Source organism: Leptodactylus fuscus, chromosome 9, assembly GCF_031893055.1.
Source record: "Leptodactylus fuscus isolate aLepFus1 chromosome 9, aLepFus1.hap2, whole genome shotgun sequence".
Taxonomy (NCBI): Eukaryota; Metazoa; Chordata; class Amphibia; order Anura; family Leptodactylidae; genus Leptodactylus; species Leptodactylus fuscus.
Window position 1 is genome coordinate 87,122,969 of NC_134273.1, and position 20,818 is coordinate 87,143,786.

Below are 20,818 nucleotides of genomic sequence, written 5' to 3' on the forward strand. Positions count from 1 at the left end.
TCACAAGGCAGGACAGTAAGGAGAGTGTCACAAGGCAGGACAGTAAGGAGAGTGTCACAAGGCAGGACAGTAAGGAGAGTGTCACAAGGCAGGACAGTAAGGAGAGTGTCACAAGGCAGGACAGTAAGGAGAGTGTCACAAGGCAGGACAGTAAGGAGAGTGTCACAAGGCAGGACAGTAAGGAGAGTGTCACAAGGCAGGACAGTAAGGAGAGTGTCACAAGGCAGGACAGTAAGGAGAGTGTCACAAGGCAGGACAGTAAGGAGAGTGTCACAAGGCAGGACAGTAAGGAGAGTGTCACAAGGCAGGACAGTAAGGAGAGTGTCACAAGGCAGGACAGTAAGGAGAGTGTCACAAGGCAGGACAGTAAGGAGAGTGTCACAAGGCAGGACAGTAAGGAGAGTGTCACAAGGCAGGACAGTAAGGAGAGTGTCACAAGGCAGGACAGTAAGGAGAGTGTCACAAGGCAGGACAGTAAGGAGAGTGTCACAAGGCAGGACAGTAAAGAGAGTGTCACAAGGCAGGACAGTAAGGAGAGTGTCACAAGGCAGGACAGTAAGGAGAGTGTCACAAGGCAGGACAGTAAGGAGAGTGTCACAAGGCAGGACAGTAAAGAGAGTGTCACAAGGCAGGACAGTAAGGAGAGTGTCACGAGGAAGGACAGTAAGGAGAGTGTCACGAGGCAGGACAGTAAGGAGAGTGTCACAAGGCAGGACAGTAAGGAAAGTGTCACACATACAGCAGACGCCATATATATATATACATACAGCCATTATCTACACAATGACGGCCTACCCTTCTGAGCTTCTTCAAAGCGGTCGTTCTCTGCCAGCCACTGTGCGTACGGAACGTAAACCTCGTCCTTATATTCCGGATACTTCTCTACTAAAGCAAACGCCTGAAGCAGTGACAATAAGACAGTGAGGATGACAGGACAGGCACAGAGCAATACTAAAGGACTAGCACGCTGAACCAAGACAATGCTGCGGCCTGGAAAGCTGAGTAACCCTGAGCCTCAAGTACACAGCATTAACCCTTCCACTGCCCTACAAGGTATGTATGACCGCCATAGAGCACTGAAGATCCTTGCATTAACTCCTTCTGTGCCCTAAACTACCAGTGATAGTGGAATTAATCCCCTCACTGCCCTAGACCACCAGGTACACTACTGTAACATAAACCCCTTCTATTAACCTCTTCACGCCCATAAGGGATTATTGTAATAAGTTTATGAGGAAGGGATTTACTAATGTGCTTGGCCCCTTCCCAGTTCCTGACCATTCTCCGCTCACCTCCTCCCAGTGCTGGGTCTCCACGTGGAGCAGGACCAGCGCCTTCAGATCCCCGATCTTCATGTACGTCTCGGCCGCATAGCCATGATGCTGCAGCTTCTTGAAGTAGTAAGCGCACCTCGACAGCGGCTCCCTCTCGGCTTTGTCCAGCTTCCTCGCTATATCGATTAACCTGCAGGTGAGAGGTGACAATGTACTGACAGCGAATGGGGTGACGTACTGTTAACACGCGTCTCCCCGAAACTCCTGCAAAGGCAGGTCCCACAGATCTGGGATAAACATGGTAGTTGGATGCCATCAAATATGGCCGACGTTACTGCTCACTGATGTGTATTTGCCATGTTAATGCAGCTCTATGGCGATTGTATGAATGTCTAACTACCTATACCTGCCATTATGGAGTCTGAATGTCAGCCCCTATGGGAGGCGTAATGGCGGCCATAATGTCACCCAACTTTCCCAGGAACTAAAACATCCGAAGAAGAGACAGCAAGATGTAAAAAAGGAATCTCAGTGAGACATTACTGAGCATGTGCAAAGAGAAAATCTAAGACAAGGATCCGGCGGTGCCCGAGCCCCTCTGCTAGGCGAGTTCATGAGAGGCCTGGGGGGAGGGGGAGCACCAGGAAAGGCGAGTTCTTCACCTGCCATTAAATTTTATAGCCCTTCTAATTCACCTACAAATTCCCAAACATGCAGAGGAGGAAAACTTCTAAACCACAGGAGAAAGTCATATGAGGAATACAAGGGTGTACGGCGTGCAGTATGGAGTAGACCTGGGGGCACACAACAAAGCAGCCATGTGGGATAGGAGGCTAAATAAGATGATGGTCACATAAACAACCAGGTGCCTTAGTCCATTAGTCCACGGTCCAGTTCCGATGCTCAGGTACCCGCGATAGGGGCTTTCAGCATTGGAGCTATCACTGGTCTGTGACTATGCAGCCCTATATACAGCAAGCTGCAATATCCAGTGTGTACTGACACCTTCCTATCATAGATAACAATAGGTTTTTCAGCAGTTTGCTTTACAGTAGCTCTTCTGTTGGATTAGACCAGAGGGATTAGGCTCCACACCCCACACATCAATACCTGAGTGCCAGGACCATTGCACTAGTTCACCAGTTGCCCTTCCTTGGACCACAACAGGGACATTTTGGCATCAGATTTAGCAAAATCGATGATGTCACCTTCCTCTTGTCCTCTTAACCTGTCATTTTAATGATATGACTGATTGGTAAAGAGCGGCTACAAAGGGCCGGGATCTCTGGGGTACCAGGTATGCCCATGGATAGCACAGACATGATCTGGAAGGAGGACACAGCACAAGACCTGGAGCTCAAACACAAGGAAACATTTCCTTCTGGAACCGGAAAAGATGAGCAGAGGGACGAAGCCGGAGAGGAAACCGCTCCGCGCGGCCGCAAATAACCCCCTTCCTGCTGGATCTTTTTATAACTTGTTTTTCAGGTACACAGCTAACAAAACAAAAGGCTAAACATAACCGGCACATCACAAGCAGCTGGAGCGCCGATTTCCATTGGTGTAGCTGCCTATTATTCTCTATACAGATTCTCTCCGAGGACCGATCAGAAGAGGGGAGCGGAGGGGGCGAGGCAGGTAGAAAGGCCGGAAATTAAAACCAGCTGAAAGCCATTTTAAGTCTTAGGTAATTTAATGTCCTGCCCATGTGCCCTGCAAGCAGGTGTTCCTGTCACCAACATATCCGGACACACTCCATTATTATAGGACATGAGCTCAGCCGGGCCGTCCCTGGAGGTCTGTCAGTATAAACCAGCAAACTGCACCGAGTGACATTAAAGATTATTATTAGGGGTTTAAGGCTGGAAACCTGCCACCGAAACTGGACATTACACCCACGTATAGTACAAGTATCACCTACAGGGGAAGCAGCAAAAAGCCACTATATACAAGAAAGGGTATGGCAAAACTAGGGTTAACTGTGTACATTACAGACAGTTACATCCTGTATTATACTCCAGAGCTGCGCTCACTATTCTGCTGGTGCAGTCACTGTGTACATACATTACATTACTTATCCTGTATTATACTCCAGAGCTGCGGTCAATATTCTGCTAGTATAGTCACTGTGTACATACATTACATTACTTATCCTGTATTATACTCCAGAGCTGCGCTCACTATTCTGCTGGTACAGTCACTGTGTACATACATTACATTACTTATCCTGTATTATACTCCAGAGCTGCGCTCACTATTCTGCTGGTACAGTCACTGTGTACATACATTACATTGCTTATCCTGTATTATACTCCAGAGCTGCGCTCACTATTCTGCTGGTACAGTCACTGTGTACATACATTACATTACTTATCCTGTATTATACTCCAGAGCTGCGCTCACTATTCTGCCGGTGCAGTCACTGTGTACATACATTACATTACTTATCCTGTATTATACCCCAGAGCTGCGCTCACTATTCTGCTGGTACAGTCACTGTGTACATATATTACATTACTTATCCTGTATTATACTCCAGAGCTGCGCTCACTATTCTGCTGGTACAGTCACTGTGTACATACATTACATTACTTATCCTGTATTATACTCCAGAGCTGCGCTCACTATTCTGCTGGTACAGTCACTGTGTACATCCATTACATTACTTATCCTGTATTATACTCCAGAGCTGCGCTCACTATTCTGCTGGTGCAGTCACTGTGTACATCCATTACATTACTTATCCTGTATTATACTCCAGAGCTGCGCTCACTATTCTGCTGGTACAGTCACCATGTACATACATTACATTACTTATCCTGTATTATACTCCAGAGCTGCGCTCACTATTCTGCTGGTACAGTCACTGTGTACATACATTACATTACTTATCCTGTATTATACTCCAGAGCTGCGCTCACTATTCTGCTGGTACAGTCACTGTGTACATACATTACATTACTTATCCTGTATTATACTCCAGAGCTGCGCTCACTATTCTGCTGGTACAGTCACTGTGTACATACATTACATTACTTACCCTGTATTATACTGCAGAGCTGCGCTCACTATTCTGCTGGTACAGTCACTGTGTACATACATTACATTACTTATCCTGTATTATACTCCAGAGCTGCGCTCACTATTCTGCTGGTACAGTCACTGTGTACATACATTACATTACTTATCCTGTATTATACTCCAGAGCTGCGCTCACTATTCTGCTGGTACAGTCACTGTGTACATATATTACATTACTTATCCTGTATTATACTCCAGAGCAGCGCTCACTATTCTGCTGGTACAGTCACTGTGTACATACATTACATTACTTATCCTGTATTATACTCCAGAGCTGCGCTCACTATTCTGCTGGTACAGTCACTGTGTACATACATTACATTACTTATCCTGTATTATACTCCAGAGCTGTGCTCACTATTCTGCTGGTACAGTCACTGTGTACATACATTACATTACTTATCCTGTACTATACTGCAGAGCTGCGCTCACTATTCTGCTGGTACAGTCACTGTGTACATACATTACATTACTTATCCTGTACTATACTGCAGAGCTGCGCTCACTATTCTGCTGGTACAGTCATCTACTTACCAGTACTTATCCATTTTGCTTATTTTGGCGTTTTCATTGGTCAGTGGCTAGTCCCCTCTCTCGGCAGTAAGCTTATTCCACCTTAGCTGGGCTCCTATAAGTCGCTGTTTCTTCCCCGGATCACTGGGCAGCCCCTGACATTTAGGCCACACCTCCTGAGTACATCTTATATAGACGTTCTATGTAATAAACTAATATTAAAATCTACATCTAACATAACCCTCTCTCCCATCAGACGTACATCTCAATCCAGCCGTGGTCCCCGCTCAGCTCTATGGCTTTTATGTGCTCTCCGGCTGACAGATACATCTCGGCGGCTGCCTTCGGCTCCCGGATATTTCGGGCCCAGTCTGCCTGCTTGGTGATGAGAGTCTTGGTCTCTTTTGGGTCTCCAGATCCTAAGAAATCCTGAAAGAGAGACATAATGTCAGTGTAAGGGAGAACGGAGACCCAAAAGTTAAGCAAAGTGCACATGCACAGCCATTGCTCCATTTACTTCTATGGGGCTTGTATTGATTGCCATCTCAGCAGCCCCATAGAAGTCAATGGAGCGTTGACCACTCGCCTACCACTCCTCAATTTGCATATAGCACACATGGATCTTTTAGGCACTATTCTGAGTATTGCTGGGGGTCCCAACGCTCATCCCCCCGCCCCCCCTTGGCAACAATCTGTGGCTAAGGGATAAGTGCCTATAGCTAAACACCCTTAAATAGCTGCAGCGATCTTCTCTTCAGGGTCTCTGGCTCTGTGTGACCTGCTCCCTGGGATCAAACAGGTTAATAAATATCCATTTTTCACTTTAATTAAATGTTGGTTGTAGAGCGAAATCTCCCACGTTGCTGGAATCATTTGTATGGTGTCCCTGATGGGATACACATAAGCTGTCAGAGCGGGTCATACATGTTTCACACACCTCATTCAGACGCCAATGCCTGAGCTTCTCCCAGACCCCGATGGGAAACGTGCCAAGTAATGATGCTGCTCCTGTACACGGAGGTCCTGTCTGCCGAGGTGCTGAGTGTTACTCAATACCGCTCCCATATGTGAACAGGCCAAGCCAGGACATGAACTGTCACCATGTGCTCAGGATAGTCCGTCATGGCAGCCACGTATACTGTGATAGCTGCTGAGATATCTGCTTATTCATGGACCCTCTGAAGTGCTTATGGGACCCCTAATTATGTGATAAATAAGGAGCTTTGCCCGAAAACGGAGCATCAATATCGCCTCCTTATACAGCCCAGTGCTCCCCCAAATAGGAAACCAACGCAGACTCCAGTAACACAAACGCTGTATGCAATATTCACAAGGATCAGTAAAGGGCAAACACAAATGCTGCTACCTGCTCCACCTACTAGGGGGCGCCCTGTACAGAGCTGCTTATGGCATCTAATAGCCTAAATAGCAACTGAATACATACACACCCCTAGTGGTGGCAATGAAGAGCTTTACAAGTTTGTGTCCAGGACAGCAGATTTAGGCTAGGCCTGCTTTGTGCCTTTTGGCTGTGCAGGATTGAAGGGGTTCTTTGGGATCATAAAATGCATTCAGCAGGGGAGGGCTAGAAAATAAAAATGCATCATATTCACTTTCTTCCCCCCACCATTCCTGCACTGACCTGGCTGTCACCATTGCTGCTCTGTATGTATACAAAGCGCCTGCTACAGTGATGTCACATCCACAAGACCGCTGCAGTCAATCACTGTTCCCAGCTGTACTATACTATATACTATATACTACCAATAGTGGCGAGTGACTGCAGTGATGTCACATCTACAAGACCGCTGCAGTCAATCACTGTTCCCAGCTGTACTATACTATATACTATACTATATACTACCGAGAGCGGCGAGTGGCTGCAGTGATGTCACATCCACAAGATCGCTGCAGTCAATCACTGTTCCCAGCTGTACTATACTATATACTATACTATATACTACCGAGAGCGGCGAGTGGCTGCAGTGATATCACATCCACAAGCCCGCTGCAGTCAATCACTGTCCTCAGCTGTACTATACTATAGACTATACTATATACTACCAATAGTGGCGAGTGGCTGCAGTGATGTCACATCCACAAGATCGCTGCAGTCAATCACTGTTCCCAGCTGTACTATACTATATACTATACTATATACTACCAATAGTGGCGAGTGACTGCAGTGATGTCACATCCACAAGACCGCTGCAGTCAATCACTGTCCTCAGCTGTACTATACTATATACTATACTATATACTACCGAGAGTGGCGAGTGGCTGCAGTGATGTCACATCCACAAGACCGCTGCAGTCAATCACTGTCCTCAGCTGTACTATACTATAGACTATACTATATACTACCAATAGTGGCGAGTGACTGCAGTGATGTCACATCCACAAGATCGCTGCAGTCAATCACTGTTCCCAGCTGTACTATACTATATACTATACTATATACTACCGAGAGCGGCGAGTGACTGCAGTGATGTCACATCCACAAGATCGCTGCAGTCAATCACTGTTCCCAGCTGTACTATACTATAGACTATACTATATACTACCAATAGTGGCGAGTGACTGCAGTGATGTCACATCCACAAGATCGCTGCAGTCAATCACTGTTCCCAGCTGTACTATACTATATACTATACTATATACTACCAATAGTGGCGAGTGACTGCAGTGATGTCACATCCACAAGATCGCTGCAGTCAATCACTGTCCTCAGCTGTACTATACTATACTATATACTACCAATAGTGGCGAGTGACTGCAGTGATGTCACATCCACAAGACCACTGCAGTCAATCACTGTCCTCAGCTGTACTATACTATATACTATACTATATACTACCGAGAGTGGCGAGTGGCTGCAGTGATGTCACATCCACAAGATCGCTGCAGTCAATCACTGTTCCCAGCTGTACTATACTATATACTATATACTACCGAGAGTGGCGAGTGGCTGCAGTGATGTCACATCCACAAGATCGCTGCAGTCAATCACTGTTCCCAGCTGTACTATACTATATACTATATACTACCGAGAGCGGCGAGTGGCTGCAGTGATGTCACATCCACAAGACTGCTGCAGTCAATCACTGTTCCCAGCTGTACTATACTATATACTATACTATATACTACCGAGAGCGGCGAGTGGCTGCAGTGATGTCACATCCACAAGACCGCTGCAGTCAATCACTGTTCCCAGCTGTACTATACTATATACTACCGAGAGCGGCGAGTGGCTGCAGTGATGTCACATCCACAAGACCGCTGCAGTCAATCACTGTTCCCAGCTGTACTATACTATATACTATATACTACCGAGAGCGGCGAGTGGCTGCAGTGATGTCACATCCACAAGACCGCTGCAGTCAATCACTGTTCCCAGCTGTACTATACTATATACTATACTATATACTACCGAGAGCGGCGAGTGGCTGCAGTGATGTCACATCCACAAGACCGCTGCAGTCAATCACTGTTCCCAGCTGTACTATACTATATACTATATACTACCGAGAGTGGCGAGTGGCTGCAGTGATGTCACATCCACAAGACCGCTGCAGTCAATCACTGTTCCCAGCTGTACTATACTATATACTACCGAGAGCGGCGAGTGGCTGCAGTGATGTCACATCTACAAGACCGCTGCAGTCAATCACTGTCCTCAGCTGTACTATACTATATACTATACTATATACTACCGAGAGCGGCGAGTGGCTGCAGTGATGTCACATCCACAAGACCGCTGCAGTCAATCACTGTTCCCAGCTGTACTATACTATATACTACCGAGTGGCTGCAGTGATGTCACATCCACAAGACTGCTGCAGTCAATCACTGTTCCCAGCTGTACTATACTATATACTACCGAGAGTGGCTGCAGTGATGTCACATCCACAAGATCGCTGCAGTCAATCACTGTTCCCAGCTGTACTATACTATATACTATATACTACCGAGAGTGGCGAGTGACTGCAGTGATGTCACATCCACAAGACCGCTGCAGTCAATCACTGTTCCCAGCTGTACTATACTATAGACTATACTATATACTACCGAGAGTGGCGAGTGGCTGCAGTGATGTCACATCCACAAGATCGCTGCAGTCAATCACTGTTCCCAGCTGTACTATACTATAGACTATACTATATACTACCGAGAGCGGCGAGTGGCTGCAGTGATGTCACATCCACAAGATCGCTGCAGTCAATCACTGTTCCCAGCTGTACTATATACTATACTATATACTACCGAGAGCGGCGAGTGGCTGCAGTGATGTCACATCCACAAGACTGCTGCAGTCAATCACTGTTCCCAGCTGTACTATACTATATACTATATACTACCGAGAGCGGCGAGTGACTGCAGTGATGTCACATCCACAAGACCGCTGCAGTCAATCACTGTTCCCAGCTGTACTATACTATACTATACTGTTTACTAACAATAGCGGTGAGTGTCTGCAGGAGTCCCCTTGATGCAATGGGATGTTGCCTAATGGTGCTCTGTATCACGACAGCTCAGAAGTGCGGCCTTATCCAGAGATTTAGGAATGATGTATGCCGCAGTACTGGTACAGTGAAGGAATCGGCTATCGGCATACTATACCTTGGCATAGTCGAACATGCGCAGGTCTGTATACATATTGAGAGCTCTGTTCTCCTGTCCGCCCCTCTTGTAGAGTTTGGCGGCCTCGTGGAACTTGCCCTGGTAGGCGTATACGTCCGCTAAAAATAAGTCGTCATTGGAATCACCTCGCTTTTTCCGTTCCTTAAAAACACAAGAATAAAGAGAGAACAGACGGTAAGTGTCATGTACCCAATCTGTGTGCTAACCGGACGGGAACTGTGTACCTGCACTGAGAGACTGTAACAAACTACATGGAAAGGAGACAGATCAGTACAGTTCATGTGCTTAGCTCACAGAGCATTGTCTACACTGAATAAAACTGCAACAAACCCTCAGCTGTGACAACTATTAGGGTAAGTTTTCCACCTCTGGATTTGGAGAAGAGATCTTAATAAAACTAAAGGAACACAGCGTATATCAGAAAGCTGCACATCATTCTATATGGTTATGATGATCCCGGATGGAATATTTGCTACAGAACCTCCTCTGCTTCTACAGAGAGGACCTGCAATGTGTTCTGTTCTATTAAACCTATAGCATTGCAAAGGGTTAAGTGTTTGTTCCTGACTCTAATGTATTAATATGACTATAGGGACTTCAGCGCCAGGGTCTGGACACAGCAGGTGGCTGTGATGGGACATTTGGGGACCGAACCTGATTCCATATGTGTCAAACGTGGTCTCAGGTGGTGGCTGGAGTGAAAGGAGCATTGTGATCCAGCTGCTGTATGAGCCCTGCGCTGACTGCGCCGACAGCTACCAGACTGGATTTAATATAAGAGACGACCATCCCGGCCATAAATCTGGGCCCCTCCTAAATATACGTTCACCTGTCTACAGCAGTTATTAGCTCCTTACTCACATGGCTGGATCGGCAGTGCATTAAATCACAATGCACAAGGGTCTTTAATAGTGAAGCGCTGGTGGTAATCTGTACAGTACAGTATATATGAGGACTGCTGAAATCCATAGAAACAAGGATCCTTCTATCTATCCCAGGATGTCTGCAGGTGGTAGAATCATCTGAGAATAGTCAGTGGTTTGGAAGCTGCGTCTCTCTAGAAACTACAACTCTCAGCACTAGAGATGAGCGAATCCTATTCGAAATTCTAGTTTCAAATACCTCGCTCCCATAGGAATGAATGGGAGCAGGTGAACTGCAAGGGGTTAAGCGCCGGCCCGTGGCCGCTCCCATTCATTCCTATGGAGCGAGGTATTGGAAACTGCAGTTTCAAATGCTATTCGCTCATCTCTACTCAGCACCACTACTACTTTCAAGGAATAATGGGAATTGTAGTTCACAAAAGCTGCAGAACAAAGGGTTACACCGCCCCAAACATGGAACATTGATGTGCAAGCTCAACTCCTCTTCGTTTCACTGGGGGGCATGGGACTCCCAGTCATGTGTACAGTGGAGGGTCTTGGCTTTCAGACCCCTATCAATGAGATACTGATTAGCTTTCCTGGTAATAAGTTGAGACAACCCTTACAATTCTAATAGAATGGGTAATAACTGGAAATTGCTTTACATTCCTTTTAGGGCGGCCATTGGAAAAAAAATCCAAATACATGAATATTACATTGGCGTCTTCTGTCCAGCACGGTCCTGGACATCAGCAATGTGTACAAGAGGGGTGAGGACATCACTTAATATAAGAAACGGAGGTTGCAGGAAACTTCCATTTAGGATGAGGTCACTGACCAGAACTGGAAATAAACAAGTAAAGGAAGGAAAGGGGAAAAAGTGTGCGGAGTAATGTGCGACACTCCCAGCACCGAGACTACACGGCAGACAATGCAGCCTCAGTCAGACCATTAGTGTTAGCTCTATCCCCTCACAATGGTGTCTGCACATTACTATTGTCAATGGGTCTGGTAAACAATGTCATTACGCTGGTAGACCTTACATCTAGGACAATGGATCAGACAGGTTGGATTTTACCTGCCTGATCCTACTGGTTCTCTGGGAGAAAATCAACATTAGAGGTGCAAGTTAGTAAGGAAGTTGTGGTTGGGTCCTCCATGATCATGAGAAGTGATGGTCCCTTGTTCCCCTGTACGGGTGAAGCGATAGACAGGAGTGCTTTTGGCAGAGGTGTTACTGAATGGATTTGAGCCCATGACCCCCAGGCTGCACAAACCTCAATACTGTTGATCAGTTCCAGGTAGCGAAGATCTCTTATGCGTATAAAAGCCTGAAATAAAAAAAATGATCATCAGTAATTCCTTATAGATAATCAATATAGTTAGATACAGTTGTGACAGGTGTCCATGTCTTTCCAGCTGATACAGAATAACAATTCACAGGATGCATTGCAGCTTCACTTCCAATTTCCCTACTTTAAGGGAACCTATCACATGGTTTGGGGGCCACAAACCCTCCAACATACTGTAATGCACCTCGGGTTTAGGGTCTCATCTGCCTGTCCCAGGAGTTATAAGTCACCAGCAGATGCATCTTTACCAGGTGCAATGCATTGAAGTTCTTCCAAGTTTTCCCTGCATGGTCCTATTCAATGACATTGGGCCAGCTGCATTTCCCTGCACGGCGAGTAGCTGAACTGAGCAGTGGACACAGGACTACACCAGAACATCCCCTTTATTGTTGGGGGTCCCAGAATTCACACCGCAACAAGATCATAAAGCAATTGCATAGCCTAGTGATATGCCAACACTTTATAAGACATAATAGAATTGTATATATAAGACAGGTCAGTCCATGTGCGGCCATTAGTTTGACCCCTGTCACTATAACCACATCTGCTTTACGTTTCATGTAGGTTTGCACATAAGTCATCTGAGTTGAAAGGGGCGTCACAAAAACCGATGCCCGTCAGGCTCAATTCACACTCTATTCAAATATATGTACAAACAATATGTCTACCCCTATGCCTGTGTCTGCCATAAGCTATGCTGAGAGCTAATGGTTTGGGACCTCAGGTTTTTTTAAATGACAAATTGCAATTGCTTATTACTATAATTGGGGCTGTAGGATTTCTATACAAATCATACACATGGCCCATAAGGAGTAAAAGCACTTGGGAGTATATCTGGGATTTCCATGGCACATACGATGTAACCTTGTGATCCTGTTTGTGTAGTCTGTATGACAGCATTCTTCCATGTTTTTAGCACAGACTGTGTTGGTGTCAGCAGTTTTGCATCCTCGCCCCAGACAGGAAGATCCTGAGAATTACAGGATGTGCTTGGGACCTCCAGCTTGGGAATACACAGTAAACAAGCAGATCGTATAAGGTCAGACAAAGCAACAAAGCATCCCGCTCAGCCAGGAAACAGCTTATCACCTTCTTAGCAGTCTCAAAATCCAGGCCTTCCAAAGCTTCCATGGCCAATTCCCTCCAGTCCAGATCGGTGACCCCCAAGCAGGCTATCTGATAGGCCTCTCGGAACATCTTCCTTTCCAGGTACTGGTACATTGGAGTAGACTGCAGGAAATGAAGCAAGGCAATAAGGGGAATACAGTATATACTGCAGAGGATGTGTTGTTAGCATGAGAGTCTATGGCATAGCATGGTATTGGATGTCAATGCTGTGTCATATGTCTGATATATATTGGAAAGCCCTCCTGAGCAGAGATGAGCGAGTACTGTTCGGATCAGCCGATCCGAACAGCACGCTCGCATAGAAATGAATGGACGTAGCCGGCACGCGGGGGGTTAAGCGGCCGGCCGACGTCAAAGCGGAAGTACCAGGTGCTTCCATTCATTTCTATGGAGCGGCTGATCCGAACAGTACTCGCTCATCTCTACTCCTGAGTACTTGATCTATCACCGAATAATGGCCACTACTACTAAAAGAACTTGAACAAAGGGAATCTACCTAGCCATACACGGCATGACCTGATATCATGTAGTGACCATATCCACCCCCACTATAACACATCTACATCCAAGTCCTCACACTCACCTGTGGGACGTCAACAGAAGACATGGCGTAGACGTGCAGACAGAAGATTTTGGAGCCGTTGTACCCCACCACAAACCCCTGAAGCTTCTGTTGGTGTACAGGGAAGTTATTGGCTTTAATGTTGAGATATCCTCCTCCAGAAAAACACAGCATGTCCTCACACTGGGAGTTCCAGGCGACGCTGTTAGCATTAGGTTCCTAGGTGGACAGAGACATAGCAAGGATATGTAAGAACACGACACACTGTGGCCATATGAATACTCGGAGTCTTTCCATCTGACATTTTGCTATTAAACAGGTATTACAAGTTCCTACAGTATATTACACATGGTGCATAAAGTCTAGAGCAATCTCCATTCCTGACCTGAAACAAGAGCTCCTTGGTTGTGATGTCATACACCAGGCAGGTGTTGTTCTCATCCACCACGGCCAGCTTGTTGCGGCTGGCGCTCATGTCCAAGCAGCGAACAGATGTTGCTTGTCTCAGTAAGGTGATGGCGAAGAGGTTGTCCACAAAGATCTTCAGGATCTAATTGCAAAAGAATGATAAAGTTATACAAATGGTTACTCAGCTATTCAATAGGATGGAGCGGCGCTCGCTGTAAGTCCAGGTGCCCTGGTCTGAACTGCATTGCAATACACCCTGGTTCTCGAGATCGGTGCGGTTCCAAGGAGAGGTGGTACACTGCTGATCAACCAGTTACCCCATACTCTGAATAGTGAATACTTCATGCTAGCTGGAATACCCTTTCATCAAACCCCTTTATATCTATACAATAGGTTTGGGGTAAATCATTGGGATCACTGTCTGCAAAAGATCATTAACATTTGCTGGTGTTGCAAATATAGACCTATGGAACGGCTACAATGACACATACAGAGAGAGCTGGTGCTGGGGAAGAAGATGATGAGACCTTCTAAAACTAAAAGCAAAGATCAATAGGACGTAACAAACAGAGAAAACTAGCTGGGGCCTATATCCCTAGCCATAACGTATGATAGAGTATTTGTGAAAAAATAATGTAGTCAATAGCGCCACCATGTGGTTACTGAAGTCCTAGAACGCCACTTTTTTTTAAAAAAAACAAAATTACACAATTGTATTAAACAGTAGCGTTCCACCTCCTGGAAGGTGCAGGTTATTACTCATCATCCTGGAATACGTGATAGTAAAGCAAATCCCCGATAAATACTTCAAAGTTACCCCTACGGGAAATCTTATTCTTTTAATTCCAGGAACCCATTATTGCTACTTGTGTACCGAGATCATTTTTCCCTGCTTCGTTTTGACATTTGTCAGTATGAAGGGTTAATAATAACCAAGTGACAATTACCTGTCCATTCTTCAGTCCCACTAACAAGCCTTCTCTTCCTGGGGGGCCGCCAATCACCTTTATGTACCGGATTAAGGATTCCATTATCCACTCTCGCTCCTTCACACCCTTAAAGGACAAACACTGCAAACGCTTCTCCTGTGTCAAGTGAGAGAGTAATATCCATTATAAAGACATGAAACCTTCAGTATATGCAGCCCCCCATTCTCCTGGTCAGTGGGGGTCTGAGTGGTTGATCCCACTGATCTGCAAGTTATACTGAGGACCTTTCACGTCTTCAGGCACATGCGGTTTTATATAACGCTAGAAAGCTGACAGTGCGCTGAATTCAGGGCACTGTCTGCTTTGATGTTATGTGCCCCGGGGCAAGAGATATCAGTGCCGTTACCAATAGCGCTTCACTGTCAGGAAGGCCCCTCCTAACAGTACTGTCTATAGCGCTGTAATGTCAGAGGGGGCGATCCTTGCTGCCCGGCCATGACGCTAACCTGTGAGGAACGCCTCCCCCTGACTGTACTTGTCCATAAATTAGTACTAGGGGGGTGGGGGCGTTTCTCACAGCTTAGCTTCATGACTGTGATATAACAGGGCTATGGACAGTACTGTCAGGAGGGCGATCCTCACAGCCCAGCTAGACTGTCAGGAACGCCCTTCTGACAGTGAACAGATATTGGTAACTGCACCGATATCTTCAGCACCGGGGCACATAACGGGAAAGACGACAGGGTGCCGAATTCAGTGGCTTTCTTGCTGTATAAAACCGCATGTGCCTGAGGACACGGAAGGTCCTCTCAGCTATCCATAATGTTGTGACCTGAGTGATGTGGGGGCTGTAGCTGGGGTATCACTCACCTGGCACAGGATAATATGCTGTGAACACACCACAAGCAGATTACACTCAAACTTCTTCATAATTTTCTCCTTGACCCGGTAATGCATGTCAGCAGCATCTTCAGAATACAGCTCATAAATCAAGATCTTCTCGGGTAACTGAATGGCCAGCCTGTTCTTATAGATGGCGATCTTCTTCACCAGCTCCCGGCACTTAATCCTCACTGGAGAAGGCCGCAAGCCACAGGGTTAGATAGGACGCCACGGCTTTGTAGAACACTGTGCACACACACTAAACTCAGTCATTTACCTTTCTGCTCTGTGATGAGATGCTGGACTATCACATCAGTCATGCAGTCCCTGTAGGCGTATCTGTCCTTGTAGAGTCCATGCACTGTGCTGAAAATCAGCTGGTAGAAAGCAAGAGTCCCATCCTGACACCCAATGACCTGGCACATGATACAAACAGGGCTTAGAACATTACCAGGGTCCTGCACAGAATCTCTCACAGATATTGTATTACTCAGCCTTACCACATAGTTAGAATCAGGTTTAACTTTGCAGGTCCACACCCAGGAGTTCTGCTCCCCGATGGTGCCCAGCCGTACACCGTCTTTTGTGAATAGAGACACCTGTCTGTCCGAGCCGCTCAGCATGATGTATTCACCTTTAGAGAAGTAGCTGACGCAGCAGGGATCACAGCCCAGGGACCTGTCCTTCCCAACCTACAACACATACGGAGCTAGTGATAAAAGACCACTTCATATCAGAAGACCGGCCACTTATCCAGACCAGACTCCCAGTACAAGGAAAAGTTATTTCATTCTGCAACATGAAGGAAATTTTAAAAATAAAATACTACCTGCTTGCCGCTCAGCTGATAAAAGGATAGCTTCTGTCCCCAGTCTGCCACAGCCAAGATGTCATTGTGCTCGTCCCTGAAGGGGAAACACTTGGATCATTAGGACATGCACAAACGACCTACAGAGACTCTGAATATCATGCAGCCTAAGATCACACCGCGGCTAGGATTATATATGGGATTCATTCAGGTCCCAGCACTTGAACTTACTTTGAAGGGTTCCAGCAGATAGACCAGATAGGTGACAGAGATCCTCCAGGTCGCTCAATCTTCACCTTCTCCTCACCATTCTTGTTCCTGATACTTACTACACCATTGAACATCCCCAGGGCGAGATACTGTCCATCATTTGTCCAGCTGCGATACAGTAAGGAGGGCGGGGGTTACAATATACTGAATGGTAAGTTTAGAAGTGTGTATTCACACTGTGTTTACATGTCGGGCACATGATCAGGAAATGCTTCATGCACATACATGAAACATAACCATAAGGCCATTCCCCCAATGGAGGCCAGAACAGGCGCCCATCAGGCTGGTCTACACACGTTTCTCTTTGAAGTATAGCATAGTCAGCAACAGCTATATGCCATGTTAACCACTTCCGGACCGCCCATAGAGTATAAACGTCCGGGAAGTGGTTGCCTAGTTCTGACAGGACGTACCGGTACGTCCAGTCAGAACACAGCAGCTGCACGGAGATCGTGCAGCTGCTGAAGCTGGGAGCCGGCTGTAACTTCAGCCGGAGCTCCCAGAGAGAAGACAGGGAAGGTTTATTCCCTTCCCTGCTTTCTCGATTGCTGTGTATATGTGATGCGGCCGCCCTCTGACCCGGCGGTCACGTGATCCACCGGGCTCAGTGTCTTACAAGAGCTGCTGGGTCCTACAGGACCCAGATCAGCTCTGTAAGTCTAAAGAACAGTGTGCAGGAGGCTGGATTCCTCCTGCAACTAAGGCTAAATGTAGCAGCCTCCCTAACAAAAAAAAAAAAAAGCGATCAGATGTCCCCAAAGGTCTCTTATGACCTTATGGGGACACAATCTGGAAAAAAAAATATAAATAATAATAATAATAATAATAATAATAATAATAATAATAATAATAAAGTTAAAAAAAAATGAAAATAAGATAATTAAAAAAATAAAATAATACGCCGTTATTAAAGGTTATAGCCCCACCCCCGACAACACCATACAAAATAAAAATTACTGTAACGGAGAAGAAAAACTATTTTATAAAGTTTTTTAGTAGCGCTTTGTGTTACTAAATAAAAAAATAAAATAAAGTGAAAACCAGACATAATTTCCCTCCTATTTTGTTTATATTTTCCCAGATATAAAGGAAATTAAAACGCACTCGAAAATAAAAACAACATAAAAATAAAGCCCTATGTGTCCCCGAAAAAAGATGCAAAAATTAGTTGAATGAGACGTATGAGAAAAATGTTACAGCCCTCAAAACCGCACATACAAAAAAAAAAAAAAAAAAAAACGAAAATGTGTCTGGTCCTGGAGCACAAATTGACCCGGTACTGAAGTGGTTAAAGAAAGTATATTGCAGAGTGTCACTGTGTATTTTTTTCTATAGGTGACACATGCCTATAGGCATCAGACGGTATCATCCTGATATATACCTGCAGGGATCACTGCAAACGCAATGTGAACACACCCGAAGTGAAACAACCAAGTGACTTTACCAGCAGATCAATCTGATCACAAGTGATCTGTAGTCGGAGCTCTTACCTGCAGCAGGTGATCTTACTGCTCACTTTATGTTTGGAGACCGACTTCTGCTCTGGAGACCAAAGACCTAGTAAGATAAAATGATCATATTCTTATAAGCTCACGTCTTATGTGTTCTTCAGCAGTGAGATTACGCTGAGAGTTGCTGCAGTTCTTCTAGGAATCTCATGTCATCTGCTCGGGATCTAAACGCACTGGACACATGTGGGATATATATCTCAATGTACAGTATTGTGCAAATGTATGAACCAGGTTAATAGTGTATTTTTTTCAATAAAGAGAAAATCCCATCAATATTTGGTGTGACCTTTGCCCTTTGCCTTCTTCTCGGTACTTTTAGACAGTTTTTAGCAGACGTGGCCAGGGAGGTTGTTCCAGCCGCCATCTTGGAGAACTAAGCACTAGAGATGAGCGAACACTGTTCGGATCAGCCGATCCGAACAGCACGCTCCCATAGAAATGAATGGAAGCACCTGTGACGCCGGCCCGCCGACACAGTCAGCTTCACAGGTGCTTGCATTCATTTCTATGGGAGCGTGCTGTTCGGATCGGCTGATCCGAACAGTGTTCACTCATCTCTACTAAGCCCAGATCTTCTTTGGATGTTGCTTACTCCAATTCTTCTGTCTCCTCAGGTCACCCCAGACAGACTGGAGGATGATGACACCAGGGCTATATCTGTGGGGGCCGGCTCATCGCTTCCAGGACTCCTCCTCCAAAGGGCAAAGGTCACACCAAATAGTGATTTTTAAGGCAACTAATGATGCGTCTGAAGAAGGACTCACCAAAATCACTGGAGGAGCAGGAGGCCAGCTGATGGGTGACCGGGTTATAGGACACAGACTGAATGGAATCATTGTGCCTGCAGAGAGCGTATAAGAAAAGCCCCATAGAAAACGACACATATATACAGGTATACAGATGGAGGGGTGTGATTATACATAAGCCCTGGCTTCCACACTCACGTGTACTTCAGGATTCCCTCCAGTTTGGACGTCCATATGATGACACTTTTATCCGCTGATCCAGAGGCAAATCTTTTTCCTGGAATGAGCAAAGGTTATAAGCGAGGACGGAAAGCCAAGAAAACCTGCAAGTGTTTATAGGACGAAACCGGAGGAAAAATAGCACAAAACTGCAGAGAAATGTGGAACTAGAGACTGTGACTGTGCAGCGCAGTGTTGTCCGATTTACCATCTTTTGCGTAGGCCACACAGTACACCATGTCCTTGTGCCCCTTCAGCGGCTGCAGTAAAGTCCCATCCGATGTGTCATAGACCTGAAAACAAAAAAAAAGTTTGTTAAAGGGGTTGTCCATAAGGAGACAAAGCCTTTAAAAGACACACAACTCTGCCGCCCCATGCTTTACAGTGCTGCTCTGATCTAATAGGGCGCAGCTCTGATCAGTGAGTCCAGCTTAGCTGCAGTATGGGGCAATCGCTGTGTCATCAGAGGCCGAGGCTGCTGCTCTGTCCCACCTCATGCTTTACACTGCAGCTCTGCTTGCTGTCACTGACATACTGTCATGTATATATTATATATATATATCTTACTCACCAGCACTTTGTTCCCAGCGGCCACGATCAGCTGAGTCCCGTCAGGTTTAAACGCGAGGTCATAAATACTGAAAAAAGGAAAGTGAATGGATTTTTCATGATTGTCTTTACAAGCCTGTACCTAGCTCCTTAAAGGGATATTCCCAGTGCCTTAAGGATAAGGCGTTGGTCATACTGAGCAGTACTGGACCCCAGTCTCTGGTTGCTAGGCACTGTTACACCCCAATCTCTGGTTGCTAGGGCCCTTCCCCCTTCCCCCTTCCCCCTTCCCCCTTCCCCCTCACCTCTGCTCCACCTTGTCCCGGTCATGCACTTTATCCACCCAGGTGGGCACTGCTCTCATGGCTGCGGTATTTAGGGGCTCGGGGCTGCGTTACCGCCGTTCACAGGACTCCAGAGTTGCCACAACAGATAGAAGGAGATTTCCATATCAAGCCCCGCCCCCTGTCCAAGCGCACAGAACGCATGCGCTGCATAGACAGGTATACGGCGAGCCTGCGCAGTAGCAGCGCTTTCTGAGGTCACGTGATCCTGCAGAGAACTAACATGGCCGCCCCCATACAGGACAGGTGAGAATGACAGAGAGAGGAGAGGAAGGAACAGCGGGGACCGGAGAGGAGAGGAGTCACTGCAGTGTTCTATTAATATTATAAATGTGAAAGTTTGTGGGTTTGTGTGTTGTTTGGATGTTTGTTCCTCAATCACACAAAACCCGCTCCACCGATTTGGCTGAAAGTTTCCACAAACATAGTTAATACACCCGATTGCGCAATAGGCTACTTTTCCTCACAATAGCGCACATACGTTTGTGCCAGGACCCCCACAAACCCCAAACTCACACCACTATCTCTGCAATCTCACACACTTTGGACCATAGCAAGCCACAAAATTCCTATTACCCTCTACAGCCTCGCCCCTAACCCCACACAATCTCATACACATATACTTTACCACTTTGCCCCTCACCTTAACGATACTCCAGGAGGCGCTCTATAACGCTCCGGAGCAGCCATGTTTGCCGACCCCCACCGCTCTGACAATCCGCGACACCGCCCACCCAT

At 46.2% G+C, this 20,818-nt stretch overlaps 1 protein-coding gene across 1 annotated transcript in view; it reads right to left on the reverse strand.

The window, feature by feature from the left end:
- IFT122 (intraflagellar transport 122) overlaps positions 1-20,185 on the reverse strand; it is a 35,671-nt gene extending 15,486 nt beyond the window's left edge. The window contains exons 1-20 of the mRNA XM_075287229.1: positions 20,042-20,185; positions 19,759-19,825; positions 19,396-19,480; positions 19,167-19,245; positions 18,987-19,063; positions 18,202-18,268; positions 16,673-16,819; positions 16,463-16,538; positions 16,134-16,325; positions 15,911-16,049; positions 15,622-15,824; positions 14,770-14,907; positions 13,800-13,964; positions 13,436-13,633; positions 12,814-12,954; positions 11,650-11,703; positions 9,489-9,650; positions 5,131-5,297; positions 1,293-1,464; positions 796-898 (exon numbers count right to left, since the gene is read on the reverse strand). Of these exons, the coding sequence (XP_075143330.1) occupies positions 796-898; positions 1,293-1,464; positions 5,131-5,297; positions 9,489-9,650; positions 11,650-11,703; positions 12,814-12,954; positions 13,436-13,633; positions 13,800-13,964; positions 14,770-14,907; positions 15,622-15,824; positions 15,911-16,049; positions 16,134-16,325; positions 16,463-16,538; positions 16,673-16,819; positions 18,202-18,268; positions 18,987-19,063; positions 19,167-19,245; positions 19,396-19,480; positions 19,759-19,825; positions 20,042-20,100 (2,491 nt within the window). The 5' untranslated portion in view covers positions 20,101-20,185. The remainder of the gene's footprint in view (positions 1-795; positions 899-1,292; positions 1,465-5,130; positions 5,298-9,488; positions 9,651-11,649; positions 11,704-12,813; positions 12,955-13,435; positions 13,634-13,799; positions 13,965-14,769; positions 14,908-15,621; positions 15,825-15,910; positions 16,050-16,133; positions 16,326-16,462; positions 16,539-16,672; positions 16,820-18,201; positions 18,269-18,986; positions 19,064-19,166; positions 19,246-19,395; positions 19,481-19,758; positions 19,826-20,041) is intronic.
- Between the last annotated feature and the right edge of the window lie 633 nt (positions 20,186-20,818).